Below are 24,295 nucleotides of genomic sequence, written 5' to 3' on the forward strand. Positions count from 1 at the left end.
ACCAGCAATACAATTTGCGTAAGTCCTTAAGATAATCCTTCTTTAAACACTGTAACATTGACTGTCTATTATTAGTTTTCAACGACATACTTCATTGTATGGTATATAACTACTAGTATTTGGGGTTAAACAGTCTCAATGAGTGTTTTTGTTCAATATAGAAGTACAATAATATAAAGATTAATATAACGCTTAAATGTGTTAGCATTGAAAATAAGTATGAAACCAGTAGTTTAGTTTGTACCATGTAGAAACAAAGAACGTACAAAAGGTAATCAATCGACAATATAATTTTTATTATCTTCAAACAGATGAGGAAACGAAAAGATATATTATGTTCTACCTCGCGATGCTCGTCCAAACATAAATTATTTCTGATTCTATATAAAGAAACAGCAAAGACTAATATGGCAGATGATACACACCAAACAGTTCGAGAATGCAGACTGGTATAAATAAAAAATAAAGATAGTAGTTTACAAATTCAAATGATTAGTAACAGATAACCTGTTATATAAATTTTCCTTGATGTAACCGTCTTTTGAGAGATCTGACTTCCAGCGACTGTGCGCTTTTAATAATCTTTCTGGTATTCTATGATTAGCTGCTTGAGTCACACCTTCGCTTCTCAGACTATGAATACCAAATTTTCCTTTATCAAAACTTGCTTGACACAAAGCATCTAAAAGTAACTCTCTTGCTCTTGTATACGATATAGGGTTTGTTAATTTTACGCAACGCATAACTGTTTCTGTTTTGTAAGAAAGCAATTTCTCTAAATATTAACTCACTGGAAGTCAAAGAAATATTTGCTAATTTTAAATATCTCTCTAACAAATACAAATACAAATAATTTTATTAACTAATCACAGTGCCCGTATTAAGGCAGAATACAGTTTAATTATGACTACAAGACAAAACATACAATACATGATTTGAATGATTGAGATGATTAAAACATTGAACATATATACATTTATTAAAGAAAAACTGCATAAAATATACATAACTGGTGAATAAAAACCAGCAATATTGATTTCACTTGGAACACAACAATTTCATACAATAATAATAATAATAATAACATGAATAACGGGGAACGCTCTTGCGTCAATTATTCATTAGTGCATCTCTTTCTTTGGACAATTGTTTTAAACGTTGATGAATTATATAAATCCTCATTGCTTAAGGATGTTCGCTTCTCTTGTTTTTGACTTTTTGTCAGATATTCGGAATCCTCTAGTTTTATCCATGTAGTGCCAATAAAAATTTTGCCCATTGACCCCTACTTTTCTTTTCATAATTTTATTGCATATAGTTTTAAAAGTCATTTCTGAAAATTTTATAAAATCCTTGTTATTTTTTCATAGATTTTGAAAGGAAAAAGTTGTCAATGTCAAATGTATGAAAAGTCTAGAGAGAACCATTTCCCGCCAAAGTTTTAACTGATTATATCTCAAAAACTAGAACACGGACCTATCATTTTTTTCTAATTTCTATGTTCCCTTATTCACATTCTATCAATCTATAATAGTCTTTTAAAAACCTTGTTATTTTGAAACAGAGGAGCGAACATCCTTAAAAGCCAAATTAGATTGTTTTCATCAGAAAGTTTACTAAAATTATTTTTATTATTTTCTAATTGATCACAATAAAAAGCATGGGCATTGAATTAAAAATTGGATTTCATCTTCAACAGAATTGTTACATAAGTTACATTTTCTTTCACTAATATCCAAGTTACAATATCTTCCCTTCTCAATGTTTAGGTTATGTGAGCTTACTCTAAATTTAGTTAACAACCTTCCTTCATTTTCATTATCATAACTTAAATATTTTTCTAATTTGAAAATGTTTTTTAATTTACGATACGTTCTTAACTTGTTCCAAACTTTGGAGTGTTTTGTATTATCATTAAAAAGCCTTTTCAACCAAATTTTGTTAAATAGAGTTTTTAGAGAACTATTTACTTTTGTTATAATATAATTAGATGAACTGCCTAGGCATATGGAGTAAATAATCAAGTTTTCAGATAAGACAAAAGTTTCCTTGTATTACTAATCCCGGATTCTTTATTTTCTGAATCCATTGTAATAGACTGTCTTCTGCTTAAATAATGCTTTCATGCCCTTTTTACTTAAACCTCTTTGGTCTATGGAAATGTACCTGATGCACTAAATGTTACCCCTAAATATGTGTATTTTTGAAAACATTCTATAAGGTTGTTACAATAAGTAATTTTTTTAATATACCTGCTTTGTTAAACACAATTGTTTTAGTTTTATCACAATTAATGACCATATGATCATAATCATCAGCATACATTAGGCAATTAATGGACTTTGAGTTTAAGGTAACTGGGTCACATGTAGAATCTAAATAATTTGGTAAATCATTTCAGTATAAATTAAATAGATTTCTAAAAGAATCAATTGACACATAATTCCGTGTTTTCATACATTGACTTAAGTATATTATAAAATTTTGAACCGACACCAGTTTTTCAAGCTTATAGAAAAGTCTTAGGTGCAATAAAGAATAAAATGCACGTTTAAAATCTACAGAACATGCATATAATGGTTGGGATTTATTTCATATGTATTTTTGTATAAGAATATTTATTACAAATATATGATCAGATGTGCAACATCCACGTTTAAATCCAATTTCCTCTTTACAAATGAGTTTTCTCTTCTCAAAAATGCTGTCAGTCTATTACTTTATATTCTGTTAAAAAGTTGACCAATAGTGTAACTTATGGTTGTACCTCTATAGTTTGAAGGATCATATATTGACCCCTTTTTATGTACAGGTGAAATGTATTCCATTGACCATATATTAGGACAGATTCCTGTGGAAAAAAGATTTATTAAAAACTTTTTAAAAAAAAGTTGGTTAAATTGATTGGCTATATTTAATCATTTCATATAGTATCATAGTAAATCCACAGCCTGTCCCAAGTCAGTAGCCTGTAATTCAGTGGTTGTCGTTTTTTTCTGTGTATCCTATTTTATGTTTTTGTTTTGCGTTCATTATTTTGTACATTAATTAGGCCGTTAGTGTTCTCGTTTGAATTGTTTTACATTTGTCATTTCGGGGCATTTTGTAGCTGACCATGCCGAATGGATTTTGCTCATTGTCGAAGGCCGTGTATCTCAGAAAAAGTTTTTCATGATAATCATATAGGATAAAAAAAATCCCATAGGATTTAAAATTTATTTTTGAAAACCCTAGAGGATTTTTAATCCTGTAGGATATAAATTTTATCCCGTAGGAGATAAATTCTCCTATAGGATAAAATAATTGGAAGGGATTAAAATACCCTACGGGATTATGACTATCCCATAGAATTTCCTAAAATCCTATCGGAGTTTTAAATAAATGAAATTGATAAGATATCTGAAGTTAAAAATAGCATTTAAACAATAAATAGCCAAGACGATTTTACTATTGTTTGTACAGTTAATTTTGAGAAGATGGATCACCACACACTTTCAGTGCATTAAACTTCTTATCTAAAGCATTATTCAAAATATGGAGACATTCAAGAACAGTTCAACTCCAAGATTGTATCAGTTCATTACTTTAATACTGTAAATTCAGAAATTTTTGGGTGCAAGTTATAACGGCGAGTTTTAAAGAATAAATACACACACGAGGTAATAATTGCGATTTCAAGAAAAGCTGCACCTAAATTTAGATTGCAAGTTGTTATTTAAGTTTATCTTTTACTATTTAGATAGGTAATGGAACTATCTGTTACCATTTGAAATCATATAAATATTTTTTACAATTCTAACGAATCATAATACTTTGCTTTTACTTTTCAAATAAATCATATAATTATCATTTACAATTTGAATATTTTATATAACAATCATTTACGATTTGAAACAAATCACATAACTAGCAATTACTATTTCAAAATGAATGGTGAATGTGTCCATGGGACACAGATGATGCCCCGCTTGCTTATAACGTTATAAAAGAGCATAACTTGAGAACGGTAAAAGTGACGCTACCCAAATTCGAACTTGATCTGTGTTTTGTGGTAACTAGCGTTGTGTATAAGTTTCATAATATTTAGTCGAGGCAAACTAAAGTATGAGTACGGACGAACAAGGGTAACACTCAATGCCCTCTCCGACATAAAAATCATATAACTGTCATTTACTATTATAAAAAATCATATAACTAGCAATTACTATTTGAAAAAATCAAAAACTATCATTTACTACGTATTCAAAATATCTTATAACTACCATTTACTATTTGAATATATCATATAAAAGGTAAATAGATTTTCAAAGAACTTAGCATGCAAGATTTAGCAAGTTAAAAATCATGATAATAAATGTAGCTTTTGTTTCACTTTAGCAAATAGATTAAAAATAAAATATTTGTCACCAAGCTTGCATTTAATGTCGCTTTCAATCCATTCGACAAATAAGAATAAAATTTAAAGGGAAAACAATGTATTCTCTTTAATTTCTGATACTAAACTTTAATTAAAGAGATCAATATTAACAACAAATAAAGCAAATAACATTAACATTTGCAGTGAAATCTGTGATTATCTTCATTGAAACGACTAAAATTAAAAGTTAACGTATTATTTTAAATCATCAGAATATACTGTATATTAACGTGTTGAATAACTGAATGATGAAGTTAACCTCTACAAATTAAAAAGCAAAATAAAGAGGTGCAATTGTTTTTTTTTATTCGTTATCTAGTTTCAATATCTGCTAATTAATGACATTTTACCAATTAGTTTGAATTCGGAAAAGAAAACAAAGGTAGGTATAAACATGTATATATATATAATTATAATTAAAAATTCTATTCTCTTACATCATTCTGATTTTATCTTGAAATTATATATTTATCATCTATTCTTTCACTAAACTCTGTTCTCTGAAAAGTATTTCCACATTACGTCCACTTCTTCCTTGTCTGCAGTCTTGAAACAATACTGTCTAGCATCGGTCTCTAAAGTGACAACCACCATCCCTGTTGAAAAAAATAATATTTGTTTTCATGTTACTGAAGTTATCAATTGAAAATAAAATCTTAAATCTTTTGTAAATAGCACACCATTCTTCCAATGTAAGTACGTAAAATAATGTAATAAATAGGTCAGAACAGAAATGGTGGTCTAATAGAAGCGTGCTCTCTTCGATTATGAGTGTTTGTGGATTTTTTATGTGGTGCTTGGGTCAAACCGGAGACTTTTAAGCACGAAGCATTTACGAAGTAGAAAAACCTTTGTCGGTCAAATGTCAAAACTCTGTATCTGGGAAAGGTTACGTCTGACATAGGACTGTAAATTTGTAATAGCAGTTGCTGGACGACGTTAAAAAAAGAATATCAATTTCCAAGTACACGACAAAGTCTTTTAGAATAATGTTCATCATGTATGATAAAACCAAAAAGTTCTAAAAACCAATTATATAAAATGTTTGAGAGCCTAAACACCAAAATTTACATACACATGATAGTCAAAACGGTAAAGAGATAACTTTGGCTGAGCGAGTTCAACCGTAGTTCAGAAGAGATGCGTTACTGGATATTTTCAGAAAATCATACTTTCAAATTACACAAATGTATGTCAGTAAAGCGTTCATACTATTAGTCTATCATCATGTCGTTTTTACTTTTGAATTAAAGACGAGTCGGTCTTACAGAAAACCGTTTAAATTCGATTTTACTAAAGCAAGATGGGCATATATTGTTATTACATTAAAAAGTACCCTCGAAATAAAAAGGACGACAACAAAATTAAAATTAAACAATGGTTCAAAAACTGAATTTGTTTTGGAAGTAGTCTTTGCCATCCCTGGTGCAAAGCTTAAGATAATTCCTCGATTGAGCATATCTGGGATTAATTGGTACGTGAGAGAGGATCGATTTTTATGTATTTCGATGATTGATCCCAAGCTTTGCAGCAGGAATTGCTTTCACTATCACCACAAAAAATTCAACATTCGACACATGTTATGAAAAGAGAGTTAACATCGATGATTCGTCTTAACAGTGGTTTCATTCTGTATTGAACATTTTTTGTTTATTATTACAACTGACAAGTATTCTTGTTTTCCAGTTTTCCAAATAAAAGGAATTGTGCTATCGAACTTCGCTTATTGTCAGCATCAAAAGTTAAACATTGTCCATTTTGAGTACCAAAGACCTCCATTTGTTTGTGATAAAATGAGTTTAATTAAATTAATTATTTTTCTTCAACCTTTTCAACTATATCAACATCATTTTTATCATCTTAAGACTAAACGTGTATTAAATAACTTTAAACATTCACATTTCTAAAAAGCAAAATATAAGTGTCAAGCGAGTGTGTTTAAATAATTATAACAAACTCATGAACTATAATTGTTTAAACTTAAAAAGTCACTTCTCATTTCTAAATGAATTTTATTTTCTTTAACATAGTATCAAAGTCATATTTAAAGTTAGTTATTTTTAAAAATGAAATAGGATACAAAATTCACTTGCAAATCTTTAAATTTTGCTTTACCCCTATGACGACTGATTTCTAATTTCAGATATTTAAATAGTTTTAAATCAAAGCAATAACTAATTTTGATTTAAAGTAAGGAATATATTGCTAATTTTGTATGTTATATTTTTTTTTTACTATGATAATTGATTTATTGGTCTATAGCTGTTACAACTACCTTATTGCTACAGCTTTCACAAACAAGGTACCCTGGTATATTAATATCTTTAAGAACAGGGTGTCATAAAGATAAGTTTTACTTTATAATTGTTAGTTTATTACATACTCTAATACAAACATATATTGATGCAAATCATCTAAATTGGTATTTACGTATTTTTTGTTCCGGATTTGACCTTTACTTTGCCATCCTTATACAATTTTCCTAACACATACTTTACTCGTTTAGAAAAATCGTGTGTGTGTCCAGTGTGATCAAATAATCGTAACCTGACATGATTGAAGGATAATATAGTGCATGTGTTGATTTTATTGATTTTGGATTATAATCAAATGGTAAGGTATGATATGTTTCTTGTTATCGAAATAGAATTTTCACTGTCTTTCATAATGTTTCCTGAATTTTGTGTTATGATTGAAAGTTTTAAAACAAGTGAAATTTAAGGGTCTTCTTAACGGACGGAGAAGTGTCAATTTTAAATTTCCATGTGTTGTATCTCATTTTATAGACACATTAGTTATCATTCTATACGTTATGCTTCACAACTATATATAAATCTAGCATATTTTACAGAATTTTTGAAATTTGCGAATTAGATTACTTTTGCGTTCTTTCACGTGTCTGATTACTTCAAAGTATAATTCAAAATTCGTTTTTTAAAATATTGTATATGTCGGCAGATTTTGTTCTTTATTCTGATGTGTAAAATGATTTGTAAATTGAGAAACCTATCAAAGTTATGATAAGATTTATATCATTATAATTTCGGGCTCCGATTTTCTATCCAAAGACTATATCTATTAGGGATATTATCTTACATAAATTTATGATTTGCATTTTTTCTGCTATTTTATCTTACGGATTTTTGTCTTAGCTTCCAACCCTTTAAATTCTGTTGTACCCCAATGTATTAACTTTCTGAAAATTTATAGTATCATCAATTTTGAAATATGTTTAGCGATTGTTTTGGTGTTTTATTGAAATAGATAGAAATATATAAAGAGGATAATATTTGAAAAAAATAAAAATGTTAGTTATGACCTATTTTCAAAAATAACATTTAATCATCCAGGTTGATTTGGAAAGTCTTTTTAACAACAAAAGTGTAAGATCCCAAATGCTTTTAAATTAAAATTTTCGAAATCAGAAGAAAGTATTGCAATTGCAGGATATTCCAAATCTCTCATGAGCACCTTTCATAAAAAATGCAGATTGATTGAAATATAAAAAAAAATAACTTTCCATTTTTATTCTTTCTGTGCAAGGTTTTCTAAGAGACATTTTATTAAAATGGACAACGGACCTGATTGAAGTATTTTATTTTTGTAATGACTCAAAGACAAAACATTACCGTTTAAGCAAAAACATTTTGCTCTTTGAATCTCTGCTATTTCTATTTCTTTTGATTTTCTACCAGCATTCCACTGCAACACCTTTCTATTGCCATCAATATATTTGATTCTCAATAGCACTTGGTGATCCCAACCGTAAGTCGTTTCCTTTTGGAATACACCTAATTTAAAAAGAAAAGTAAATTCAAATTTATATTTTAATTCTGAAACTAAATTACGTTTTGAATATCATAACACTATAATGATTTACGCATATAATAAGGAAAACATAAAACTTGTAGATAATATGTATCATGTTCGTGTGTATGTTTGCCAGTAGTAGTTATACGAGCTGTTAAAACACATATTTCAGCTGTTATTTTTTATACTTTAAATAAAGGCGTGTCTGTAAATACTATTTTGCCTTTGTATTATATTTATCATACTTTTAATGGTTAATTATACATCTGTTTTGACCAAGGACGCTGCATCTCAAATTACCTTTATATAAAACCTCCTCATCTTCATGTGTAATAGTTGTCAAACAATGCTCTTTGGCAACAGTTTGTATGACTTTTTCATTTTGAGGTAGTCGTTCCTTTAGAGTTCGAAATTTCGTCTTCATCTGTTTGACAGTCAGGTTTTCAATTTCAGTGATTGCTTCCATCATTTTCTGTAAACCTTCGAGTATTTTCGTTGCTGTTTGCGTGTCAACTAATTGTGGATTCGAATGCATAGACATCAAAATAGGTTCATCGTCCCCTTGGTCTTTGATATGGACTGCTGTGTGAAATCTTGATTCCAAAGATGTAAAAGAATTTAATTTTACTTTTAAAGTTGAAAACGAAGCGTCGTCGATTACATTTAGATCTACGGCTACACAATGCATAAACGCATTTACACCTGTCAATGTATTTGCGAACAGAGATTCCATATATGACCATGGTAGTAAACTTAATCGTGTACATTTGCGAATAGTTTCAGCATTATGTAAAAGAAAGCTTGTAATGGTCTGGGTGTCATTCTTAATCTCTGCAATAAATGGAATGCAGTTTTCTAATCCGCCACAACCCTTCAATCCGTTGACAAACGATCTAACATCCACATAAGAGGCTACGGATACAACTGCGTTGTTTGATGTAAAATGCAGAAAAAGCTGGTATATTGAAATAAAAAATTCCTTAATGCTTATTGCATTCCTTTGAAGATATCGATGTACTGATTTTGACAAATCAGGTGGACACATGACTGTTGTTATTTCAATAACCATATCTTTGCTTTTATCTGCTATTTGCTCCCTGAACATGACTGGTTTGATATTTTGAGACAACAGCATTGGCCAAAAACTGTCCAAATCATCTTTCAACGGGTTGAGCGCTTCCTCCAACTCCGCTGCATTAACTGCATCATAAAGCCCTTTGTCGATTGCTAATGTGTCGTTTTCAATCAAAGACAGGAAATGAAAAGCCAGATTCAGTGTCGATTCCTTGTCAAAAAGCATTCTGTCACACAGTATTGTAGTCTTACAACACTCTTGTTGAATTTCAAATATGATTTTCAATACCCTTCCTTCAAAGATAAGATTTTTCGTTGAAGACATAGGATCTGACTGATGATTAGAACAAAGCCCTCCTCGAAAACGGCGGTCTATTTTGAATCCTTGTTGCATGGTGCCAAGTGACTGTAAAACTGTCTGGGTTGGACTTTCATCTCCTTGATCTTCGTTTATTATCTCTCCTGGAACACGAACTATCGAGTCGTCATCTTGAATGTAAAATGAATCCAGGAAACTGTATAAAGAGAGAAGTTTCGAAAAAGCTTTTTTCACAACTTTAAAATCTACTGTTTCGTCAAATACGTTGATTTCTACTTGAAGAAAATTAAAACTACTGGGGTCGTTAAACTGCCGTTGGAAAAGTTCTTTTTCAATGAAATTCAAATTTACACATCTCTCTTTGAGCTCACTTTTTACCTTACGGAGCTTATCTACAGGGACTATTCCCGAAACCTCTGAGGAAACAGCAAATTGTTGAAGTATGAGTTTCGCAATGCTTTCAATATTTGCCTCCTGCTCTAAAACAGCTATAACCGGAATTCTACAGCTTAGATATTCATATATGTTGTTTATCAATGACATTCCTTTCATTGAGTCAATGCCGAGATTAACAAATGTAGTAATTTCATCTGTACTTGAAAGTTCTATTGCAAACGCATCTGCAACAATCATTTTGAGGGCGTCAATAATTTTGGCATGACGTTTTTCTTCAGGCAGTCTCATTATTTCCTCTATATCAATATTAATCTTGTTAATTGGTTTTGCTGTGAAAATGTCCAGTAAGTTTAGTTCTGTCAATATTGGTAGAAGTTTTGAGGTTAAATGAATCATATCAGGAGATTGGCGGACGATAGTCTCCCATTTGAATATTCCATATACCATTTGGGTAAAATTCTTACAGAGAGCATGAAGAAAACATTCCATAATTTCATCTGGTTTTAAGCTTTGGTAACCTTGAGTATTCAGATGGCGCTCCACGTTTTCATATGCTGTAAGTAAACCAAGATGTAATGCACCCCAGTTTATTGTTTGACCACTTATACCAATTGATCTACGGTAGAAGGCAAACGTGTCCATGAATGCATTTCCAGCTCCATAGTTAGTTTGTCCACTATTTCCAAAAACGGAAGTTATAGACGATTGAAGCACAAAATAATCAAGGTTCATGCTTTGAGTAAGACTGTGAAGATGTAGCGTTCCCAAAACTTTAGGTTTCAAAACTTTCTCAAATTTCTCTTCTGTCATATGAACAATGATTGCGTCCTCAAGCACAGCTGCACCATGAAACACTCCCTTTAAGGGATATAATGGACATGCCTCCCGATAACTGTCAAACGCTTGCTTTAAGGACTCATAGTTTGCGACATCACCCTGTAATGAAATGATTTGACAACCATGTTTCTCTTCTAAAAATTTTATTTCTGAAAGTTTGTCTCCCGTGGGTATGCTTCTAGCAATGGTTGCAATACAGCCACCTCCCATCGCTGCAATGAGATTTACGATCTCCCATCCAAGCCCAGTGAGCCCTCCAACTATCATGTAACCGGCGGACCTATGAAAAATTCGGTTTTTGTCTGTTTTTACAGCAACTGTAGGTGCCTGAATACAATTATTCATCTGACTGTTTAGGTTAAAATTTACAATAGAAATTCCTTCCAGTTCACCTGAGGAACTTGGTGTTATACAATCCACTTTAGCAAGCAATGATCGCAATGTTTTAACTTGCATTTCTAGTCGGCGTTCACTCATGATTTCATCATAGTTTATGATATAAATTTCAGTATTTGGCAGTCTCGTGCGAAGTATTCGTTCTCTAGACTTATTTATGAATTGCGATGGTGCAATGATTTTGGAAGCAAGAACGCAAAGTTTTGTGGACATTCTGACAAGACTATTTGAGTTATCCAAGAGAAGAACTAATTGACATTGGCCCTCCATTTTGCATTTTTCTATAAAGTCAACATCATCCAAAAGAAATACAACTTTGCGTTTAACTGCATTTAAAATTGATTTCAGTAGATTTATGTCAAGGCCCATATTTTTGCCATATATAATCCCAATCGGACTTTTTGCTTTAATTTCTTCCAAAATAGCAAGGTACAAAATGCATTCATGCATTAATCCAGGTCTGTAATGTCCTTTGAATTCATCAACTGGTATAAGACATGTCTTAGGGACAAAAACTATGTTCGTTACAGTGCTGGGGAAACAGCTTACAAAGACTCTTCCAGTATTTTCCGATCTGCTGGGGTAAATTCGGGATTTATTCAAACAGCTCGCAGAACGTTCATTACTGCTGCTTTCTTCTGTCAATCTACCATAGAATTCTGTAGCTAAAACTGGATGACCATCTTCTCGAGAAGATTTCCATGGATCCTGGTCATCTATTGCCATCGTTGTTGTAACAGGAAACGTTTTATGGACTACAGCTGCTAATTCAACATCTATCTTAGTCTGTCTAGTGTGATCATACAACATTTGTTTGACATTTTCAATAAAAAACAAGTTCTCCATTTTTGTGAAACTTGTAGATCTCAACTCAAGGTGTTGGCTCTTGTTGTACGGATTCATGCGATGTCCCTGGGAATCATCAGTTAATCTTATAACTTGATTTATGTATATAAGATCATTACAACACTTGAATTCTGGAGTATAGCAAAACATCTCTTCCTTTTGTGCATTTTCTATAATCAACGGCAAAAGGTGTACGTTTGAAACATCAGTGACATCGACAAGTCTCACGTTAGAGTACGTCCTTTCGCGTACAAGACACCTGCACATACCCCAAAGTTCAGAACCAGTTACATTATATATGTGATCGTCCACAATATTTGGTTGTGCTTTCTCTGTTATGACATAAATCGGAATATCAATTGCTTCTGACAAAAACATCTGGAGCAGTTTTAGTAAGATCAAGCATGAAACTTTTATACAGTGATAAATTTCATCTGAGTGCAACTCTTTCGAAAAATGTCTAAATCCTGGAAAGTATACTATTTCTGAAATATCGCACCATTTCATGTTGTTGTTTGCTATCGTCATCTGTATTTTCTGTAACATCCTGTCTGAATCAAAAACTGTGTCAGAGGTAACATCTAAGAATGTCATAACATTACTGTGATCCTTAGATAATGACTTCAAACAATCATACGACGAAGAAGTTAGACAAATGGACATAGTATTCTGAAAGTCGTCTCTTTGACTTTTTAGTTTTTCCATTTCAACAGGTAACCATCTGGTTCCATAGGTTTTTTCTGACAAAGAGGTATATGAAAACCCGGGTGCAACATTTTTCACCTCATAGTTTTCAATTGCTGCTACAACTTCGCCACTTTCAGTCAGTAGAAGTAAATTGAGAAAGGCTTGTTGGATAGTAGACTGCATCATTCTTCCAAATACATACATTTTCTTCCTTGGAGATGTCCTCACAGTTAAAGCTCCTAAACGTATAGGAATTGGGCGAGACATTTCGGCTGCTAGTCCCTCATACTGCGCAAGAGTTGAAATCCATGAAATTGACAATGTTTGCAATACCCCGTCTAATATGCATGGATGTAGATGCAAGTCATGCATTTCCTTCGCTACTGCATCTGGCACATTCATTTCTGCAATATATTCTGTGTCCGATCTCCAAGAATTTCCAATGACTGTCAAAGAGTATCCGTATTCGAATCCCAAGTCTCGTAAAGTGTCATAAAATTCTTGTTGACTCACATATATCGGGCATGATTTCTTGATTTCTGAAACATTAACTTGAACTAGGTCGTCACGTTTCGTTTCTGAGTAATGTCCTTTACAAATAATATCTTTCTTCTTTCTGACTTCGAAAGAGCCAAATTCTTTAGATACACTAATGTCCAATTCAACTCCTTGGTTTTGTCCTAGACCAAGAGGTTTTATAAAGTGCAAACTGATAGACGTTTTAGATAGTGGATGGTTACTGTATATCTTCGACACAGAAAGTCCAATTTCAGCATGAATCGCTCCAGGTGCAATGTGTTGTTTATCAAGAACATGTTCATACACATATGGTGTCTTCTCTTCAGAAATTGTGACTTTGAAACCATCTGATAAGGGTTTCCTAGACACAAAGGGATGTGTATCACTCTTTGTAGTTTTAAGCTGAAGGGTAGCTCTTACAGCATTTGACATCAACAATTTACCAGATCTGTTAAATTTGTATCTAGGTATATCTGTTACAGATGTTATATTTTTGATTAATTTATCCAGTTTTACAGGAACATTATGCATATATAGTTCAGCAATTGCTTTTGTAAACGTCCTATGTTCGTCTGGATTATTACAAGATGTTATACATGTAGTCATCGCTTCATCATTTGTTATTTTCTTCAGATGTGCACGTAGAACTGGCTTTGGTCCTATCTCAACAAAAATATTATTTTTGTTAGGGTGTATGGCTGCAGCAACAGCTTCTCTAAGCAAAACAGGTTTAAGTAGGTTTGAAGACCAATATTCTGCTGTTCCCATTTCAGGTCCATTGACATGTTTACCTGAAAGTGTAGATATAATTGGAATCTTTGGATCTCTGCCTTTCAAATTTTTGAGTTCAAGTTCAAGCTGTTTACTAGCTCCAGTCATATGATAACTATGATAGGCACATGTAACGTCTAATTCTTTCGATAAAACTGACCGAAACTCGTCCTTTGATAAAATTGTTTCTTTTAAATGATTTATTGCATCTGCGTCTCCAGATACTACACACATTTCATGACTACTATAAACAGCAATGCCTAATTTGTTTTCATAACTTTTGCATATCTTTTCCATTTGTTCAGTGTTGCAGTGACCCACAACAATCATTTTACCACCTGCAGCTTTTGATGAAAGGAAAGATCTGTGATATGATACTTGAACAGATTCTGGTAGAGTAAGGCATCCAGCTGCATATGCAGCAGCCACTTCACCCACTGATTGTCCTATGATCAGATCAGGAGAAACTCCAATATCACTCCACAAACTGAAAAGTCCAACTTGACATGCAAATATTGCCAACGGTCCGAGAAAGGGGTCTTTTAAAAAGTCTTTTGACTGATTTTGCAATGTTTCAAGTATACTCACTTTTGTGTACTTCTTAAGTTCTTTGTCTATTTCCATAACCGTTTGTTTGAAAACCTTATTAGAAGAAAGAAAACCTTGACACATTCCTACCCAAACTGTGCCAACGCCGCAAAAAAGAAAGACTATTTGAGCTGACTTTGTCTTTAGTGTGTTTTCATCTTCTGTGATACTAAAGGACATTAACTGTTCAGTCAGGTCATTTAAACTGTTTGCGACTACTGCATGTCTGTTTCTGTAATGACTTCTTTTCAGAAGGGATGTATAAGATAAATCTTCTATTTCGTAGCTTTCCGACTTAATTTTCTCAACAAAATGTTTAATTGTATTCATCAAGGCATCCTTTGATACTGAAGAAAAAGCTACAATGAAATGTATCTGAGACGCTTTTTTGGTTTGGTCGACAGCACGTTTTGTCATGGGGAGCTGCTTTACTATCGCATGACTGTTTGTTCCTCCGAACCCGAAAGAATTTACGCATGACAATTTTGATTCATTTTTATGTGCCTCCCATGTCCTCAAACTTGTAGAAACCTCTAGTGGAATTTCATCAAAATTAATTTTAGGATTACCATTATCCGGTGAGTAGTGAAGTGATGGAACAATTTGATGATTTTTCATCATAAGCAGAACTTTGATCAAACCTGCTGTTCCAGCAGATGATTCTAAATGACCAATATTTGTCTTCACGGAACCGATTGGAATTTTTCTATCTTTTGGCATATAAGGCGCAAAAAATTCTGCTAAGGCATTGGTCTCGGTTGGATCCCCAATAGGAGTTCCTGTTCCTGAAATTAGATCTTGAAAAATAATTTGAAGAAACAAAAATGCCGATTATTACCGTTAAACGTTGAAAAATGATAATTAAGAAATCACATTTCTAAAATTACAAATTGAATTAAAAATTGTATCTGATTCATACAGCATTATATAAAACGTGATCAAATGCGTTTTAATCTAAATAACAGATGTTAGCATGTTCTTATCAATATTCTTTTCGAATATAGGTCATAATATCAAACGTTCATTCAAAGTTTTTCAGTTATGGACAGGTTTTTTGTTTTGCATCCACCGTTTCAAATTTAGTCTGATATCGATTTGGTTATTATAATATACTGTGCATACATACTTGTGCACTGTACAAAGTATTTACCATGTGTCTCAATGTACTGAATGTCTGATGGAGAAATATTGTAATTAGAATATATTTTTTGCAACAAATATTTCTGTTGATTTCCTGATGGAGCTGTGATTGGCACATTTTCTTTTCCATCTTGATTACATCCCGACATAACAACTCCCCATATCTTGTCACCATCTTGCTTCGCCTTGAAAAAAAAGTGTATAACTGTTCAAGCAGGCAGTTAATGGATGTATTTTGGCATCGGCACAAATTATTCTCAAATACCAGAAATTGCACTCAAAAGATTTACTCATAAAGGTATAACATATGAATATAAAAAGATTACTTGATTTAATACAAGTAACAAAAAACTATATTGAACAGTCCAGACATATAAAACGTTTTAGCGCATTCCAAGCTGTAAATAGTTATTTTTGTCGATGCTGAACTCTATCATGTCAATGCTGGTTAAAAAAAAATAAAAAAACAGAATGTGTTCTCTATATGAAGTAAAGAGTAAATATTGAGTAAACGTGAATTAAGCTAGTCAGTACATACCATTAAGCGTTTGTTATATATAAATGGAGACATAAGAATGGATGTATGACATGCCGTTGATTCACGGGTATGGTGTTCATATGTTTACTGTTTATCAAAAGTTGAAGTAGTTCAAATGCTAAGATTTTTCTACCACCAGATATAGGTTGCCATATTTGACAAAACTGTTCAGAATTTTTGGTTATCGATTCCCTTCAAATTCGGTAACTGATAGTTTCTTTTGTACTTGTATTATTGTCATCGTTAGTATAAATATTTTCGCATAAATTGCATAACTGGAAATTCATGATTTTTTACGTTTTGGTTTAAATACCTGTCTTTTTCACCAATTCAAGATAAGAAGGTTGAGGTTAATAACTAACATTATAAGTTTAACCATGATATACATTAATGCAGATGTCTAACCAGAAATCGGACGTAGGTCGTGTCGGTATTTCTAAGATTTCATTTGTCAAATCAGATTGTTCTATCAGTGGTTTATTTGATGGTTGTCTCTTGATAACATAGATAAAATGATAATAACTTATCCGGACATCGGGTGATTTAAGGCTTTATGTATTCTAATTGTATCTATCACTTATATTCTAATTGTACGATGAAATAGCCACTTTTTGGGCTTTACACTCTGTTGTAAACATGTATGTAGTTTAGATAAGAATAAAACATTTAACTGAATTTATGTTGATATATATATATATATATATATTATATATATACACCTTGTGATCCGTTTATTTGGCAATCGCCAATGGCAGTCAGCAGGATTTAAGAACATTTGTTGTTCGACCTGTAAGTCAAATGCGTTTTGTTAGAATATACTTTTTCACTTTTTTGGTCTTTTGGAAAATGTTGTTTGTGCTGTATTTAGACCCCTCTAACAAGAAATTTGTTTTGCATGCACACGTTGTCTTCAATTTAGACTTGTTTATATTTTTTCGTTTGGGCTTGTATTATATTTGCCTTCGGGTTTATATGATCCGTTCATCCTAATTTGACTCCTCAAAATTCAAGAGTCTATCCTAAATTGAGGTAAATCATGTGGCCTTCCAATAACCGTTTTGATTCCTAACATCACTGAAGAGACATTAATTGTCGAAATCCGGATATGGTGTACAAAACAAATTTGCACCTTTGTTTGCGGTATACCATCTTCGCCGCAAGTTTATTGTTTTCTGTTTGGTATTAAATTCAAAGTTAAGATCCATTTATTACATCGGTGATCCGTTTATGTGGCAATCGCCAATGGCAGTCAGCAGGATTTAAGAACATTTGTTGTTCGACCTGTTAGTCAATGCGTTTTGTTAAAATATACTTTTTCACTTTTTTGGTCTTTTGGAAAATGTTGTTTGTGCTGTATTTAGACCCCTCTAACAAGAAATTTGTTTTGCATGCACACGTATAAAAATGGCGGTTTTTATCCAACGCAATCATAGGTTTGAACGTTGTTTTCAATTTAGACTTGTTTATATTTTTTCGTTTGGGCTTGTATTATATTTGCCTTCGGGTTTATATGATCCGTTCATCCTATTTTGACTCCTCAAAATTCAAGAGTCTATCCCAAATTGAGGTAAATTATGTGGCCTTCCAATAACCGTTTTGATTCCTAACATCACTGAAGAGACATTAATTGTCGAAATCCGGATATGGTGTACAAAAAATATGTGCACCTTTGTTTGCGGTATACCATCTTCGCCGCAAGTTTATTGTTTTCTGTTTGGTATTAAATTTAAAGTTAAGATCCATTTATTACACCTTGTGATCCGTTTATTTGGCAATCGCCAATGGCAGTCAGCAGGATTTAAGAACATTTGTTGTTCGACCTGTTAGTCAAATGCGTTTTGTTAAAATAGACTTTTTCACTTTTTTGGTCTTTTGGAAAATGTTGTTTGTGCTGTATTTAGACCCCTCTAACAAGAAATTTGTTTTGCATGCACACGTAAAAAAAATGGCGGTTTTTATCCAACGCAATCATAGGTTTGAACGTTGTTTTCAATTTAGACTTGTATACATATATATATATATATATAAACATAAAGTCAGTATATATTCAATATATATATATATATATATATGTATGGAATATATATTTGCCTCACCTATGTAATTGTAGCAGCGTTTTCAAATATTATAGTTATTCCACCGGACAATTCTGAGATAAATCCAGTCGTAGTGCAATACAAATTTATTGACAGAAATTATGGCAACATTTCAAGCTGTAGCTTTAGAAAATATTGGCATTTTCAAACCAGAAACATGAATTAAAAGCTCTAAATGTTGTCTCGATTAAGATAAGCTTTGGGCTGAAGGAAAACCAGGAACTACACAGGTTAGAAAAATTGGTACCGTCAATGTTATTTATTCTTTAATCTACACGATGGATCCAGAAGAAGATGATATTTTTGCATCATTTGATTTGTCGGAGGACAATATAAAGAATTTTACAAAAGTGAAGGAGAAATTTGAAAAGTACTTCATGTTAAAAGGAGTGTAATTTTCGAACGAGCACATTTCGATTCTACTAAGGGAAGCCAGAAGAATGTGAATGAGAATTTAATTCTGTTTCATCTTTATACACATTAACTGAATATTGTAGATACAACGATTTAAGACATGTAGTGAGATCGTTATCGATATTAAGGATTATAATCTGTCTTACAAAATACAGCTTGATCCGGATCTTACTCTTAAGAAAGTAACTGATACGGCTCTCCAATTAGAGACGTAGAAAAACAGCAGACTATAACGATGAATGACTACTCGAACACTCATGTTAACCTGTAAAACCAAAATTCCGTTGATTTAAATTTGTAATAAGAAACAGAGAACACCTTTCCAATTACAACAACAAAAGGCTTGCCTAAGATGCGGAATATCACTCCAGAGAAAATGCCTACCTAGAGGAGCAAAATTATACAAGTATTTAAATATCGGACACTGTGCCAAATGTTGCAAGACCGAAAAACAGTTGAATTACTCAGCGTTCATTCAGAGTCGGGAGGATTTCTGAAAACAATTGACAAATGATGGAAACTTCCATAAAACTGAGTGGTCCATGTATCACAAACTTATATGTTGTAGGAAAATGTCAGTGCATGCTTGAAATATAGGACACATTTAGTGTTCGTGATATAAATGTCGTTAACGGATTAAATAAACAACTACTAGGTAGGCCAGTTATTGCACTAGATTTATTATTGATAATATTGATGTTTCGTCTGTCAACGCGAGTAGCAGAGCGAATAGTTTCTTTCATGGTAAGTATCCTAAGATATTGAAAGATCCAGGAAAAACGAAATGAACATACAGTATTCAGCTAGTTCTAGATGCGAATCTGTTCGTTTTATCAACATCGCCATGAGTACCGTCCCTCTATGTATTTTAAAAACCGTCAGTAAAATTCATGGTTCAAATTATAGAGGCGCCAGGAGGTAGGGTAAATACAGACAAAGTAAAAGCTATTCCCGGGACGGAAAAGCCAACTGACATATAAGGAGTAAGGCTTTTTGGGGGGAATGGTGAACTAATGGTAAACTAACTTAACAAATATTCATACAAGGTGACAAAGCGCTTGTGAGCTTGTGAGCTTCTTAAGACACTTAAAGCTTGGCATTGGGTAATAGCACAAGAAACTGTGTTAACAGAGATAAAACTAGCTTCGTCCGAACACTTGGACATAAGGATCCATAAAAAGGTCACTATAGTGTCAGCTGACGCGTCATCGTTTGGATCAGGCCCAGTCATTAGGCAAATACATTGAGAAATATTGTAGCCTGTTGCGTATGTTTCGCGCTCTATGTCAGATACAGAGCAGCGCTACGCACAAATAAAATGGGAACAGTGGCTTCGACCTGGGCGTTTGAAAAATTCAGCAATAATTTGATAGGTAAAAATTACATTCTCTTAACTGACCACAAGCCGATCGTACTGTTACTTATCAGTAAAGGTATCATTACAGAACATTCTACACGAAAACAAATCTTCAGACGCGCCTCTCGAGGTTAGATTATACAATCGAGTACGTACCGAGGTTAAATTTTAAATGATATTTATCTAGATCACTAGTATACAACTCGAGTCGAATGAATTCGTGACCGAGACAAGAGAGTACATGTGAACACAACATGAGGAACGAGTGCTGAAAGATGACATATACAATAACCTATGTTAATTGCAAAGAAGTGTAGACAGAAAAACAGTTTGAAACCGCACTGAAATCTAAATGGAGAGTTCACTTTCGTTGAATGGAGTAGTAGAACGCAGCGTCCAAACAGTTAAAATATCCGTAAAAAGGCGGACAATGAATACATTTCTTTGCTTAATATCGAACAAAGAAGCTTGTAAATGGTTATAGTCCAGTAGAATTTTTGATAGGGTACACACTACGAACTTTTGTCCCAATCGCTGCGAAAAAACTCGCACCTAAATGACAAAACGTTCACGAGTTGTCGACCTAATCAATCTAAGCAACAAAAAAACATAATGACAGACAACATCGTACAGCACCATTTTCGAAGGTTAAAACTTATGATCGAATTAGAGGTAAAAGGTAATAATTAAAGCGCAATCAAATGAATCTCGTTCTTATATCATACAAATTGCCAGTCACAGTGTCGAAATTTGTAGACTCTTTTCTAATTTGCCTCAAAAACCAAAAAATACTAAACTTGTCTACAGTAAACATTTAAGTAAAGGAAACTCCGTCTTTCTTATCTAAGTGGTTTGTAGAACACATCTTACTAAATCAATCAATACTAAATATTCCCTTGGTAAAATTTAGTTGGTTTAAGTCAAGTACGCAAAGCTTAAGTGCAATACAAACAACTACGATAACGTCTACGATTATTCCTTGGTATAAGGTACTGTTGAGGAAACTTCAATTTTTGAAAATACATAACATCAGTCGAAAGTGTATAGTTTCGTAGAAATGAAAAGATTACAAGGGACACATGTGATTGATAAATAAAATAATTTTAAGCATTTTTTTCAGTCTTGATTTTTCAAAAATATACCATCAATAAGATGGTTGATTTGCTGCCACACAATTTTTAGTATTCAACATTAAGGGAATTGTGGTTTAAACATTGTGTCAAAGGTAGCTAAACATTCCACCTGTATGGCAGTCGTTTAAAGTTCCGTTATCTAGTTGATAGTAAACTGACAAAGACGCCGATTAATAAATGCATATGTTTGATGATGTTATCAGATGCTTAAGTTACAATATAGGTTCTTATTATATTCTTTTATCAGAAATTCTGGATGGCACTGTGGACAGACACCGAAAAAAATATCATAAAACGACTTCAACAACATGTACATTTTCTAAAGTAGGAAATTAATCATATTTTATTTGATTGATGCATATTTAGCATTGTGTTGTCAAATAATCTATGGCTTATTTGTACATCCGATTAACGAATGATTCCCATACATTTATTTATAAAAACATAAATACATATATATATTAATAAAATGTTAAATCAGGTCGTGTACAAATTCTTAAATTCATAAAAAAAACACAAAAATCAGGTAAGTAGATAGTAAAATATTATATATATATTTCGTTCAAACAGAAATTAAATACCCCAACAACAATGCAAACCTATTGATCTGTAAAAAACTGAAAGTGTGTTGAAATGTTACAAGGATTACATTGAAGAAAATAAATGATTCAAATTTGGACACTTGATACGTTGTCTCCTAAAGCTATTATCTTAATTTTTTTATAAAAATCTAGAATGTACGTGTTGTAACATTATGTGTAACAATATGCTGTAACTTATTCAAATTGTTTACCTGTTTAAAGGATTTCAATACTACTATTCCGCATCCTTCACCTCGTGCATATCCATCTGCATCTTTTGAAAATGTATGACTTTTTCCCGTTTTGGAAGTCATTCTTGCTTTACTTAATGCCATATAATTTATTGGTGTTATTACACTGTTAACGCCACCACAAATTGCCATTGGACAATCTCCTAAAATGTTTACAAGACACAAGAAAAATTAAAAAAAAAATCAAATTATTACACAAATTTATTATTTAGTTGATATAAACTTGACTCTTATTTCCCTTTTTAAATATGTTATTATGACCTTAAAATCGTTACAAGACTTTCTTTCTCATTCAAATAATTGCTTAATCATGTATAAGAAAGTTTAAATAAACATATCTTCTTAGAACTATGCTCAATTAGCATCTTGTTCCAGATATATCCCTGAATATTTTGTCTGCACTGTATACTAAAAATGTTCAAACCTTTGTGTGTGTTTTTAATCAATTCATTTTACAATTGCTCAGATAACAAAACAGCCGAATATTGGAATGTTTGTTTATATTTCATATCAAATTTTATTGATAAATTGTATTTATTTTTTTTATCAAAGATTAAATGCAATGTAAGCATATACCTGATCTTATAGCTTGACACCCGAGATGAATGGCTACTAATGCAGAAGAACATGCTGTGTCCACTGTCATTGAAGGACCCCTTATGTCGAAGAAATAGGACAGACGATTTGAAATGATGCTAGTTTGTGTCCCAGTTACAAGAAAATTGTTGAATTCGTGCGGTGCATCGTTAAGCCCTAATGATATATCTCTGTTCATACACCCTGAAAGAAAAAAAATGTTTTAAGATTCCTCATGAATGAATAAGTCTTTTTAAGCGAAATATACGTCTGGATATCTTAATATTAAGCCTAGTATGAATTTGTCTTTACAACTGTTCAAAAATAATAAATATGAAGGTTTGACGAAGTTATTGATTACTAGAAAACTTAAACCTCAGACTGTATCTCAATATTATCCGTAAAAATAATAAGTCTTTTCATCAGGAAAACACGGGAAAATAAAAAAATAAATAAATGTTGCTCTATTTTAAAATGCTTACACCGATATGAAGTGATTACTAACTCCAAATTTATTTCTGCAGGTTTACACCCTTCGCAATTTAAAAAAAACATTTCAGAAGAGACCCTATTGCAATTTTGAGGATTAAAATGGTGATAATAGAATTATCTTCACAAAAATGCTTATATTTCATATGGGCATACATCCGATACAAACCGGTTCGGCTTGATCAGGGGAACAACTGACCATTTCTTATATTATTTTGGCCTCTTAAAGGGATTTTACTGCATTTATTTAGTTCATGAGAGATATAAATAACGTATGGAATTCTCCAGCACTACGATTGGACGATTCCTTACCAGACTAGCCGGATGGGACTGACTCGTGAACACCCTTGCGGAAAAGTTTATTGATTTCTTACAATGCTATATTCATAGAGACTCAAAATGGAGTAAACGCTTGTCTTCATACGAAAGATTTATATTTTCATGGTTATTATTAGACTTTTGCAATAAGAACATCCGGGAAAAGCTATGTCAGAGGAGTCCCTTTGAGTCATGTTTTTTTTCTTAAGTCCAACAGGGAGATTGAATGTATTGGTTTCAGAAGAATAAAATAAAAAAAAACATTATATGTTTCTTCTTCCGCTTAAGATGTATTCAATGTTATCACAATCCTGCAGAAGATTATTTTTTGGGGGGACTATAACCTTCACATTATAATCATATCGTGTTATAGATTGTTACCTTACCTGTAATTTTGCGGTAAATTTATTTCTATTCGTTACCTATTCGAGTGACGTACTTTAAAACAGTGGTGTTAGGAATGAGTTTAAAACACAAATACTTTCAAAGTTGTTTGAGAGGTTTACATTATGAAACTGCTTTTTAGTTTTAGCTCCAATTTTATTTACGTAACGTTCGTTTATTTTAAGTGAACAGCAGATTCTCGGACTTAATAATTTGCATACCATTAAAAGTGTATTTTAGACAGTGCGAATGATTTTTACTATTATGTGTTTACTTACCTACGCATTTAATAGTTCATTACGATTAGAAGCTCGGTCGTGCTTATCAAAAATGGAAAACGCATATTTAAGTCTGTCTG

The 24,295-nt window shown here is 32.2% G+C and overlaps 3 protein-coding genes across 4 annotated transcripts in view; 1 reads left to right on the plus strand and 2 right to left on the minus strand.

Moving 5' to 3' along the window:
* Positions 1-1,397: 1,397 nt before the first annotated feature.
* LOC127708261 (uncharacterized) lies at positions 1,398-11,063 on the minus strand. Its single transcript, XM_052213098.1, has 3 exons — positions 8,528-11,063; positions 8,047-8,208; positions 1,398-5,013 (listed from the first exon to the last, which is right to left on the minus strand). Exons 1-3 carry the CDS (start codon positions 11,061-11,063, stop codon positions 4,904-4,906), a joined length of 2,808 nt encoding a protein of 935 aa, XP_052069058.1. The 3' UTR covers positions 1,398-4,903.
* A 127-nt stretch (positions 11,064-11,190) lies between these two features.
* LOC127708262 (oleandomycin polyketide synthase, modules 5 and 6-like) overlaps positions 11,191-24,295 on the minus strand; it is a 207,880-nt gene continuing 194,775 nt past the window's right edge. Inside the window, exons 5-8 of the mRNA XM_052213099.1 lie at positions 22,132-22,313; positions 15,811-15,985; positions 12,324-15,445; positions 11,191-11,202 (exon numbers count right to left, since the gene is read on the minus strand). Of these exons, the coding sequence (XP_052069059.1) occupies positions 11,191-11,202; positions 12,324-15,445; positions 15,811-15,985; positions 22,132-22,313 (3,491 nt within the window). The remainder of the gene's footprint in view (positions 11,203-12,323; positions 15,446-15,810; positions 15,986-22,131; positions 22,314-24,295) is intronic.
* LOC127709903 (patched domain-containing protein 3-like) overlaps positions 24,085-24,295 on the plus strand; it is a 232,152-nt gene continuing 231,941 nt past the window's right edge. For both annotated transcript variants that reach the window (XM_052215598.1, XM_052215596.1), the window contains exon 1: positions 24,085-24,295. The gene's annotated coding sequence lies outside the window, so the exon portion shown is untranslated.

This window comes from Mytilus californianus, unplaced genomic scaffold, assembly GCF_021869535.1.
Source record: "Mytilus californianus isolate M0D057914Y unplaced genomic scaffold, xbMytCali1.0.p SCAF_7, whole genome shotgun sequence".
Classification (NCBI taxonomy): Eukaryota; Metazoa; Mollusca; class Bivalvia; order Mytilida; family Mytilidae; genus Mytilus; species Mytilus californianus.

Coding starts and splice junctions, on each gene's coding strand:
- LOC127708261 (XM_052213098.1), bottom strand. CDS start 11,063: ATGGGAGGTGGCTGTATTGCAACCATTGCTAGAAGCATACCCACGGGA. Junction 8,209..8,527: donor TGAGGAGGTTTTATATAAAG/GTAATTTGAGAT, acceptor TTTTTAAATTAG/GTGTATTCCAAAAGGAAACG. Junction 5,014..8,046: donor AAAATGTTTTTGCTTAAACG/GTAATGTTTTGT, acceptor TTTTTTCAACAG/GGATGGTGGTTGTCACTTTA.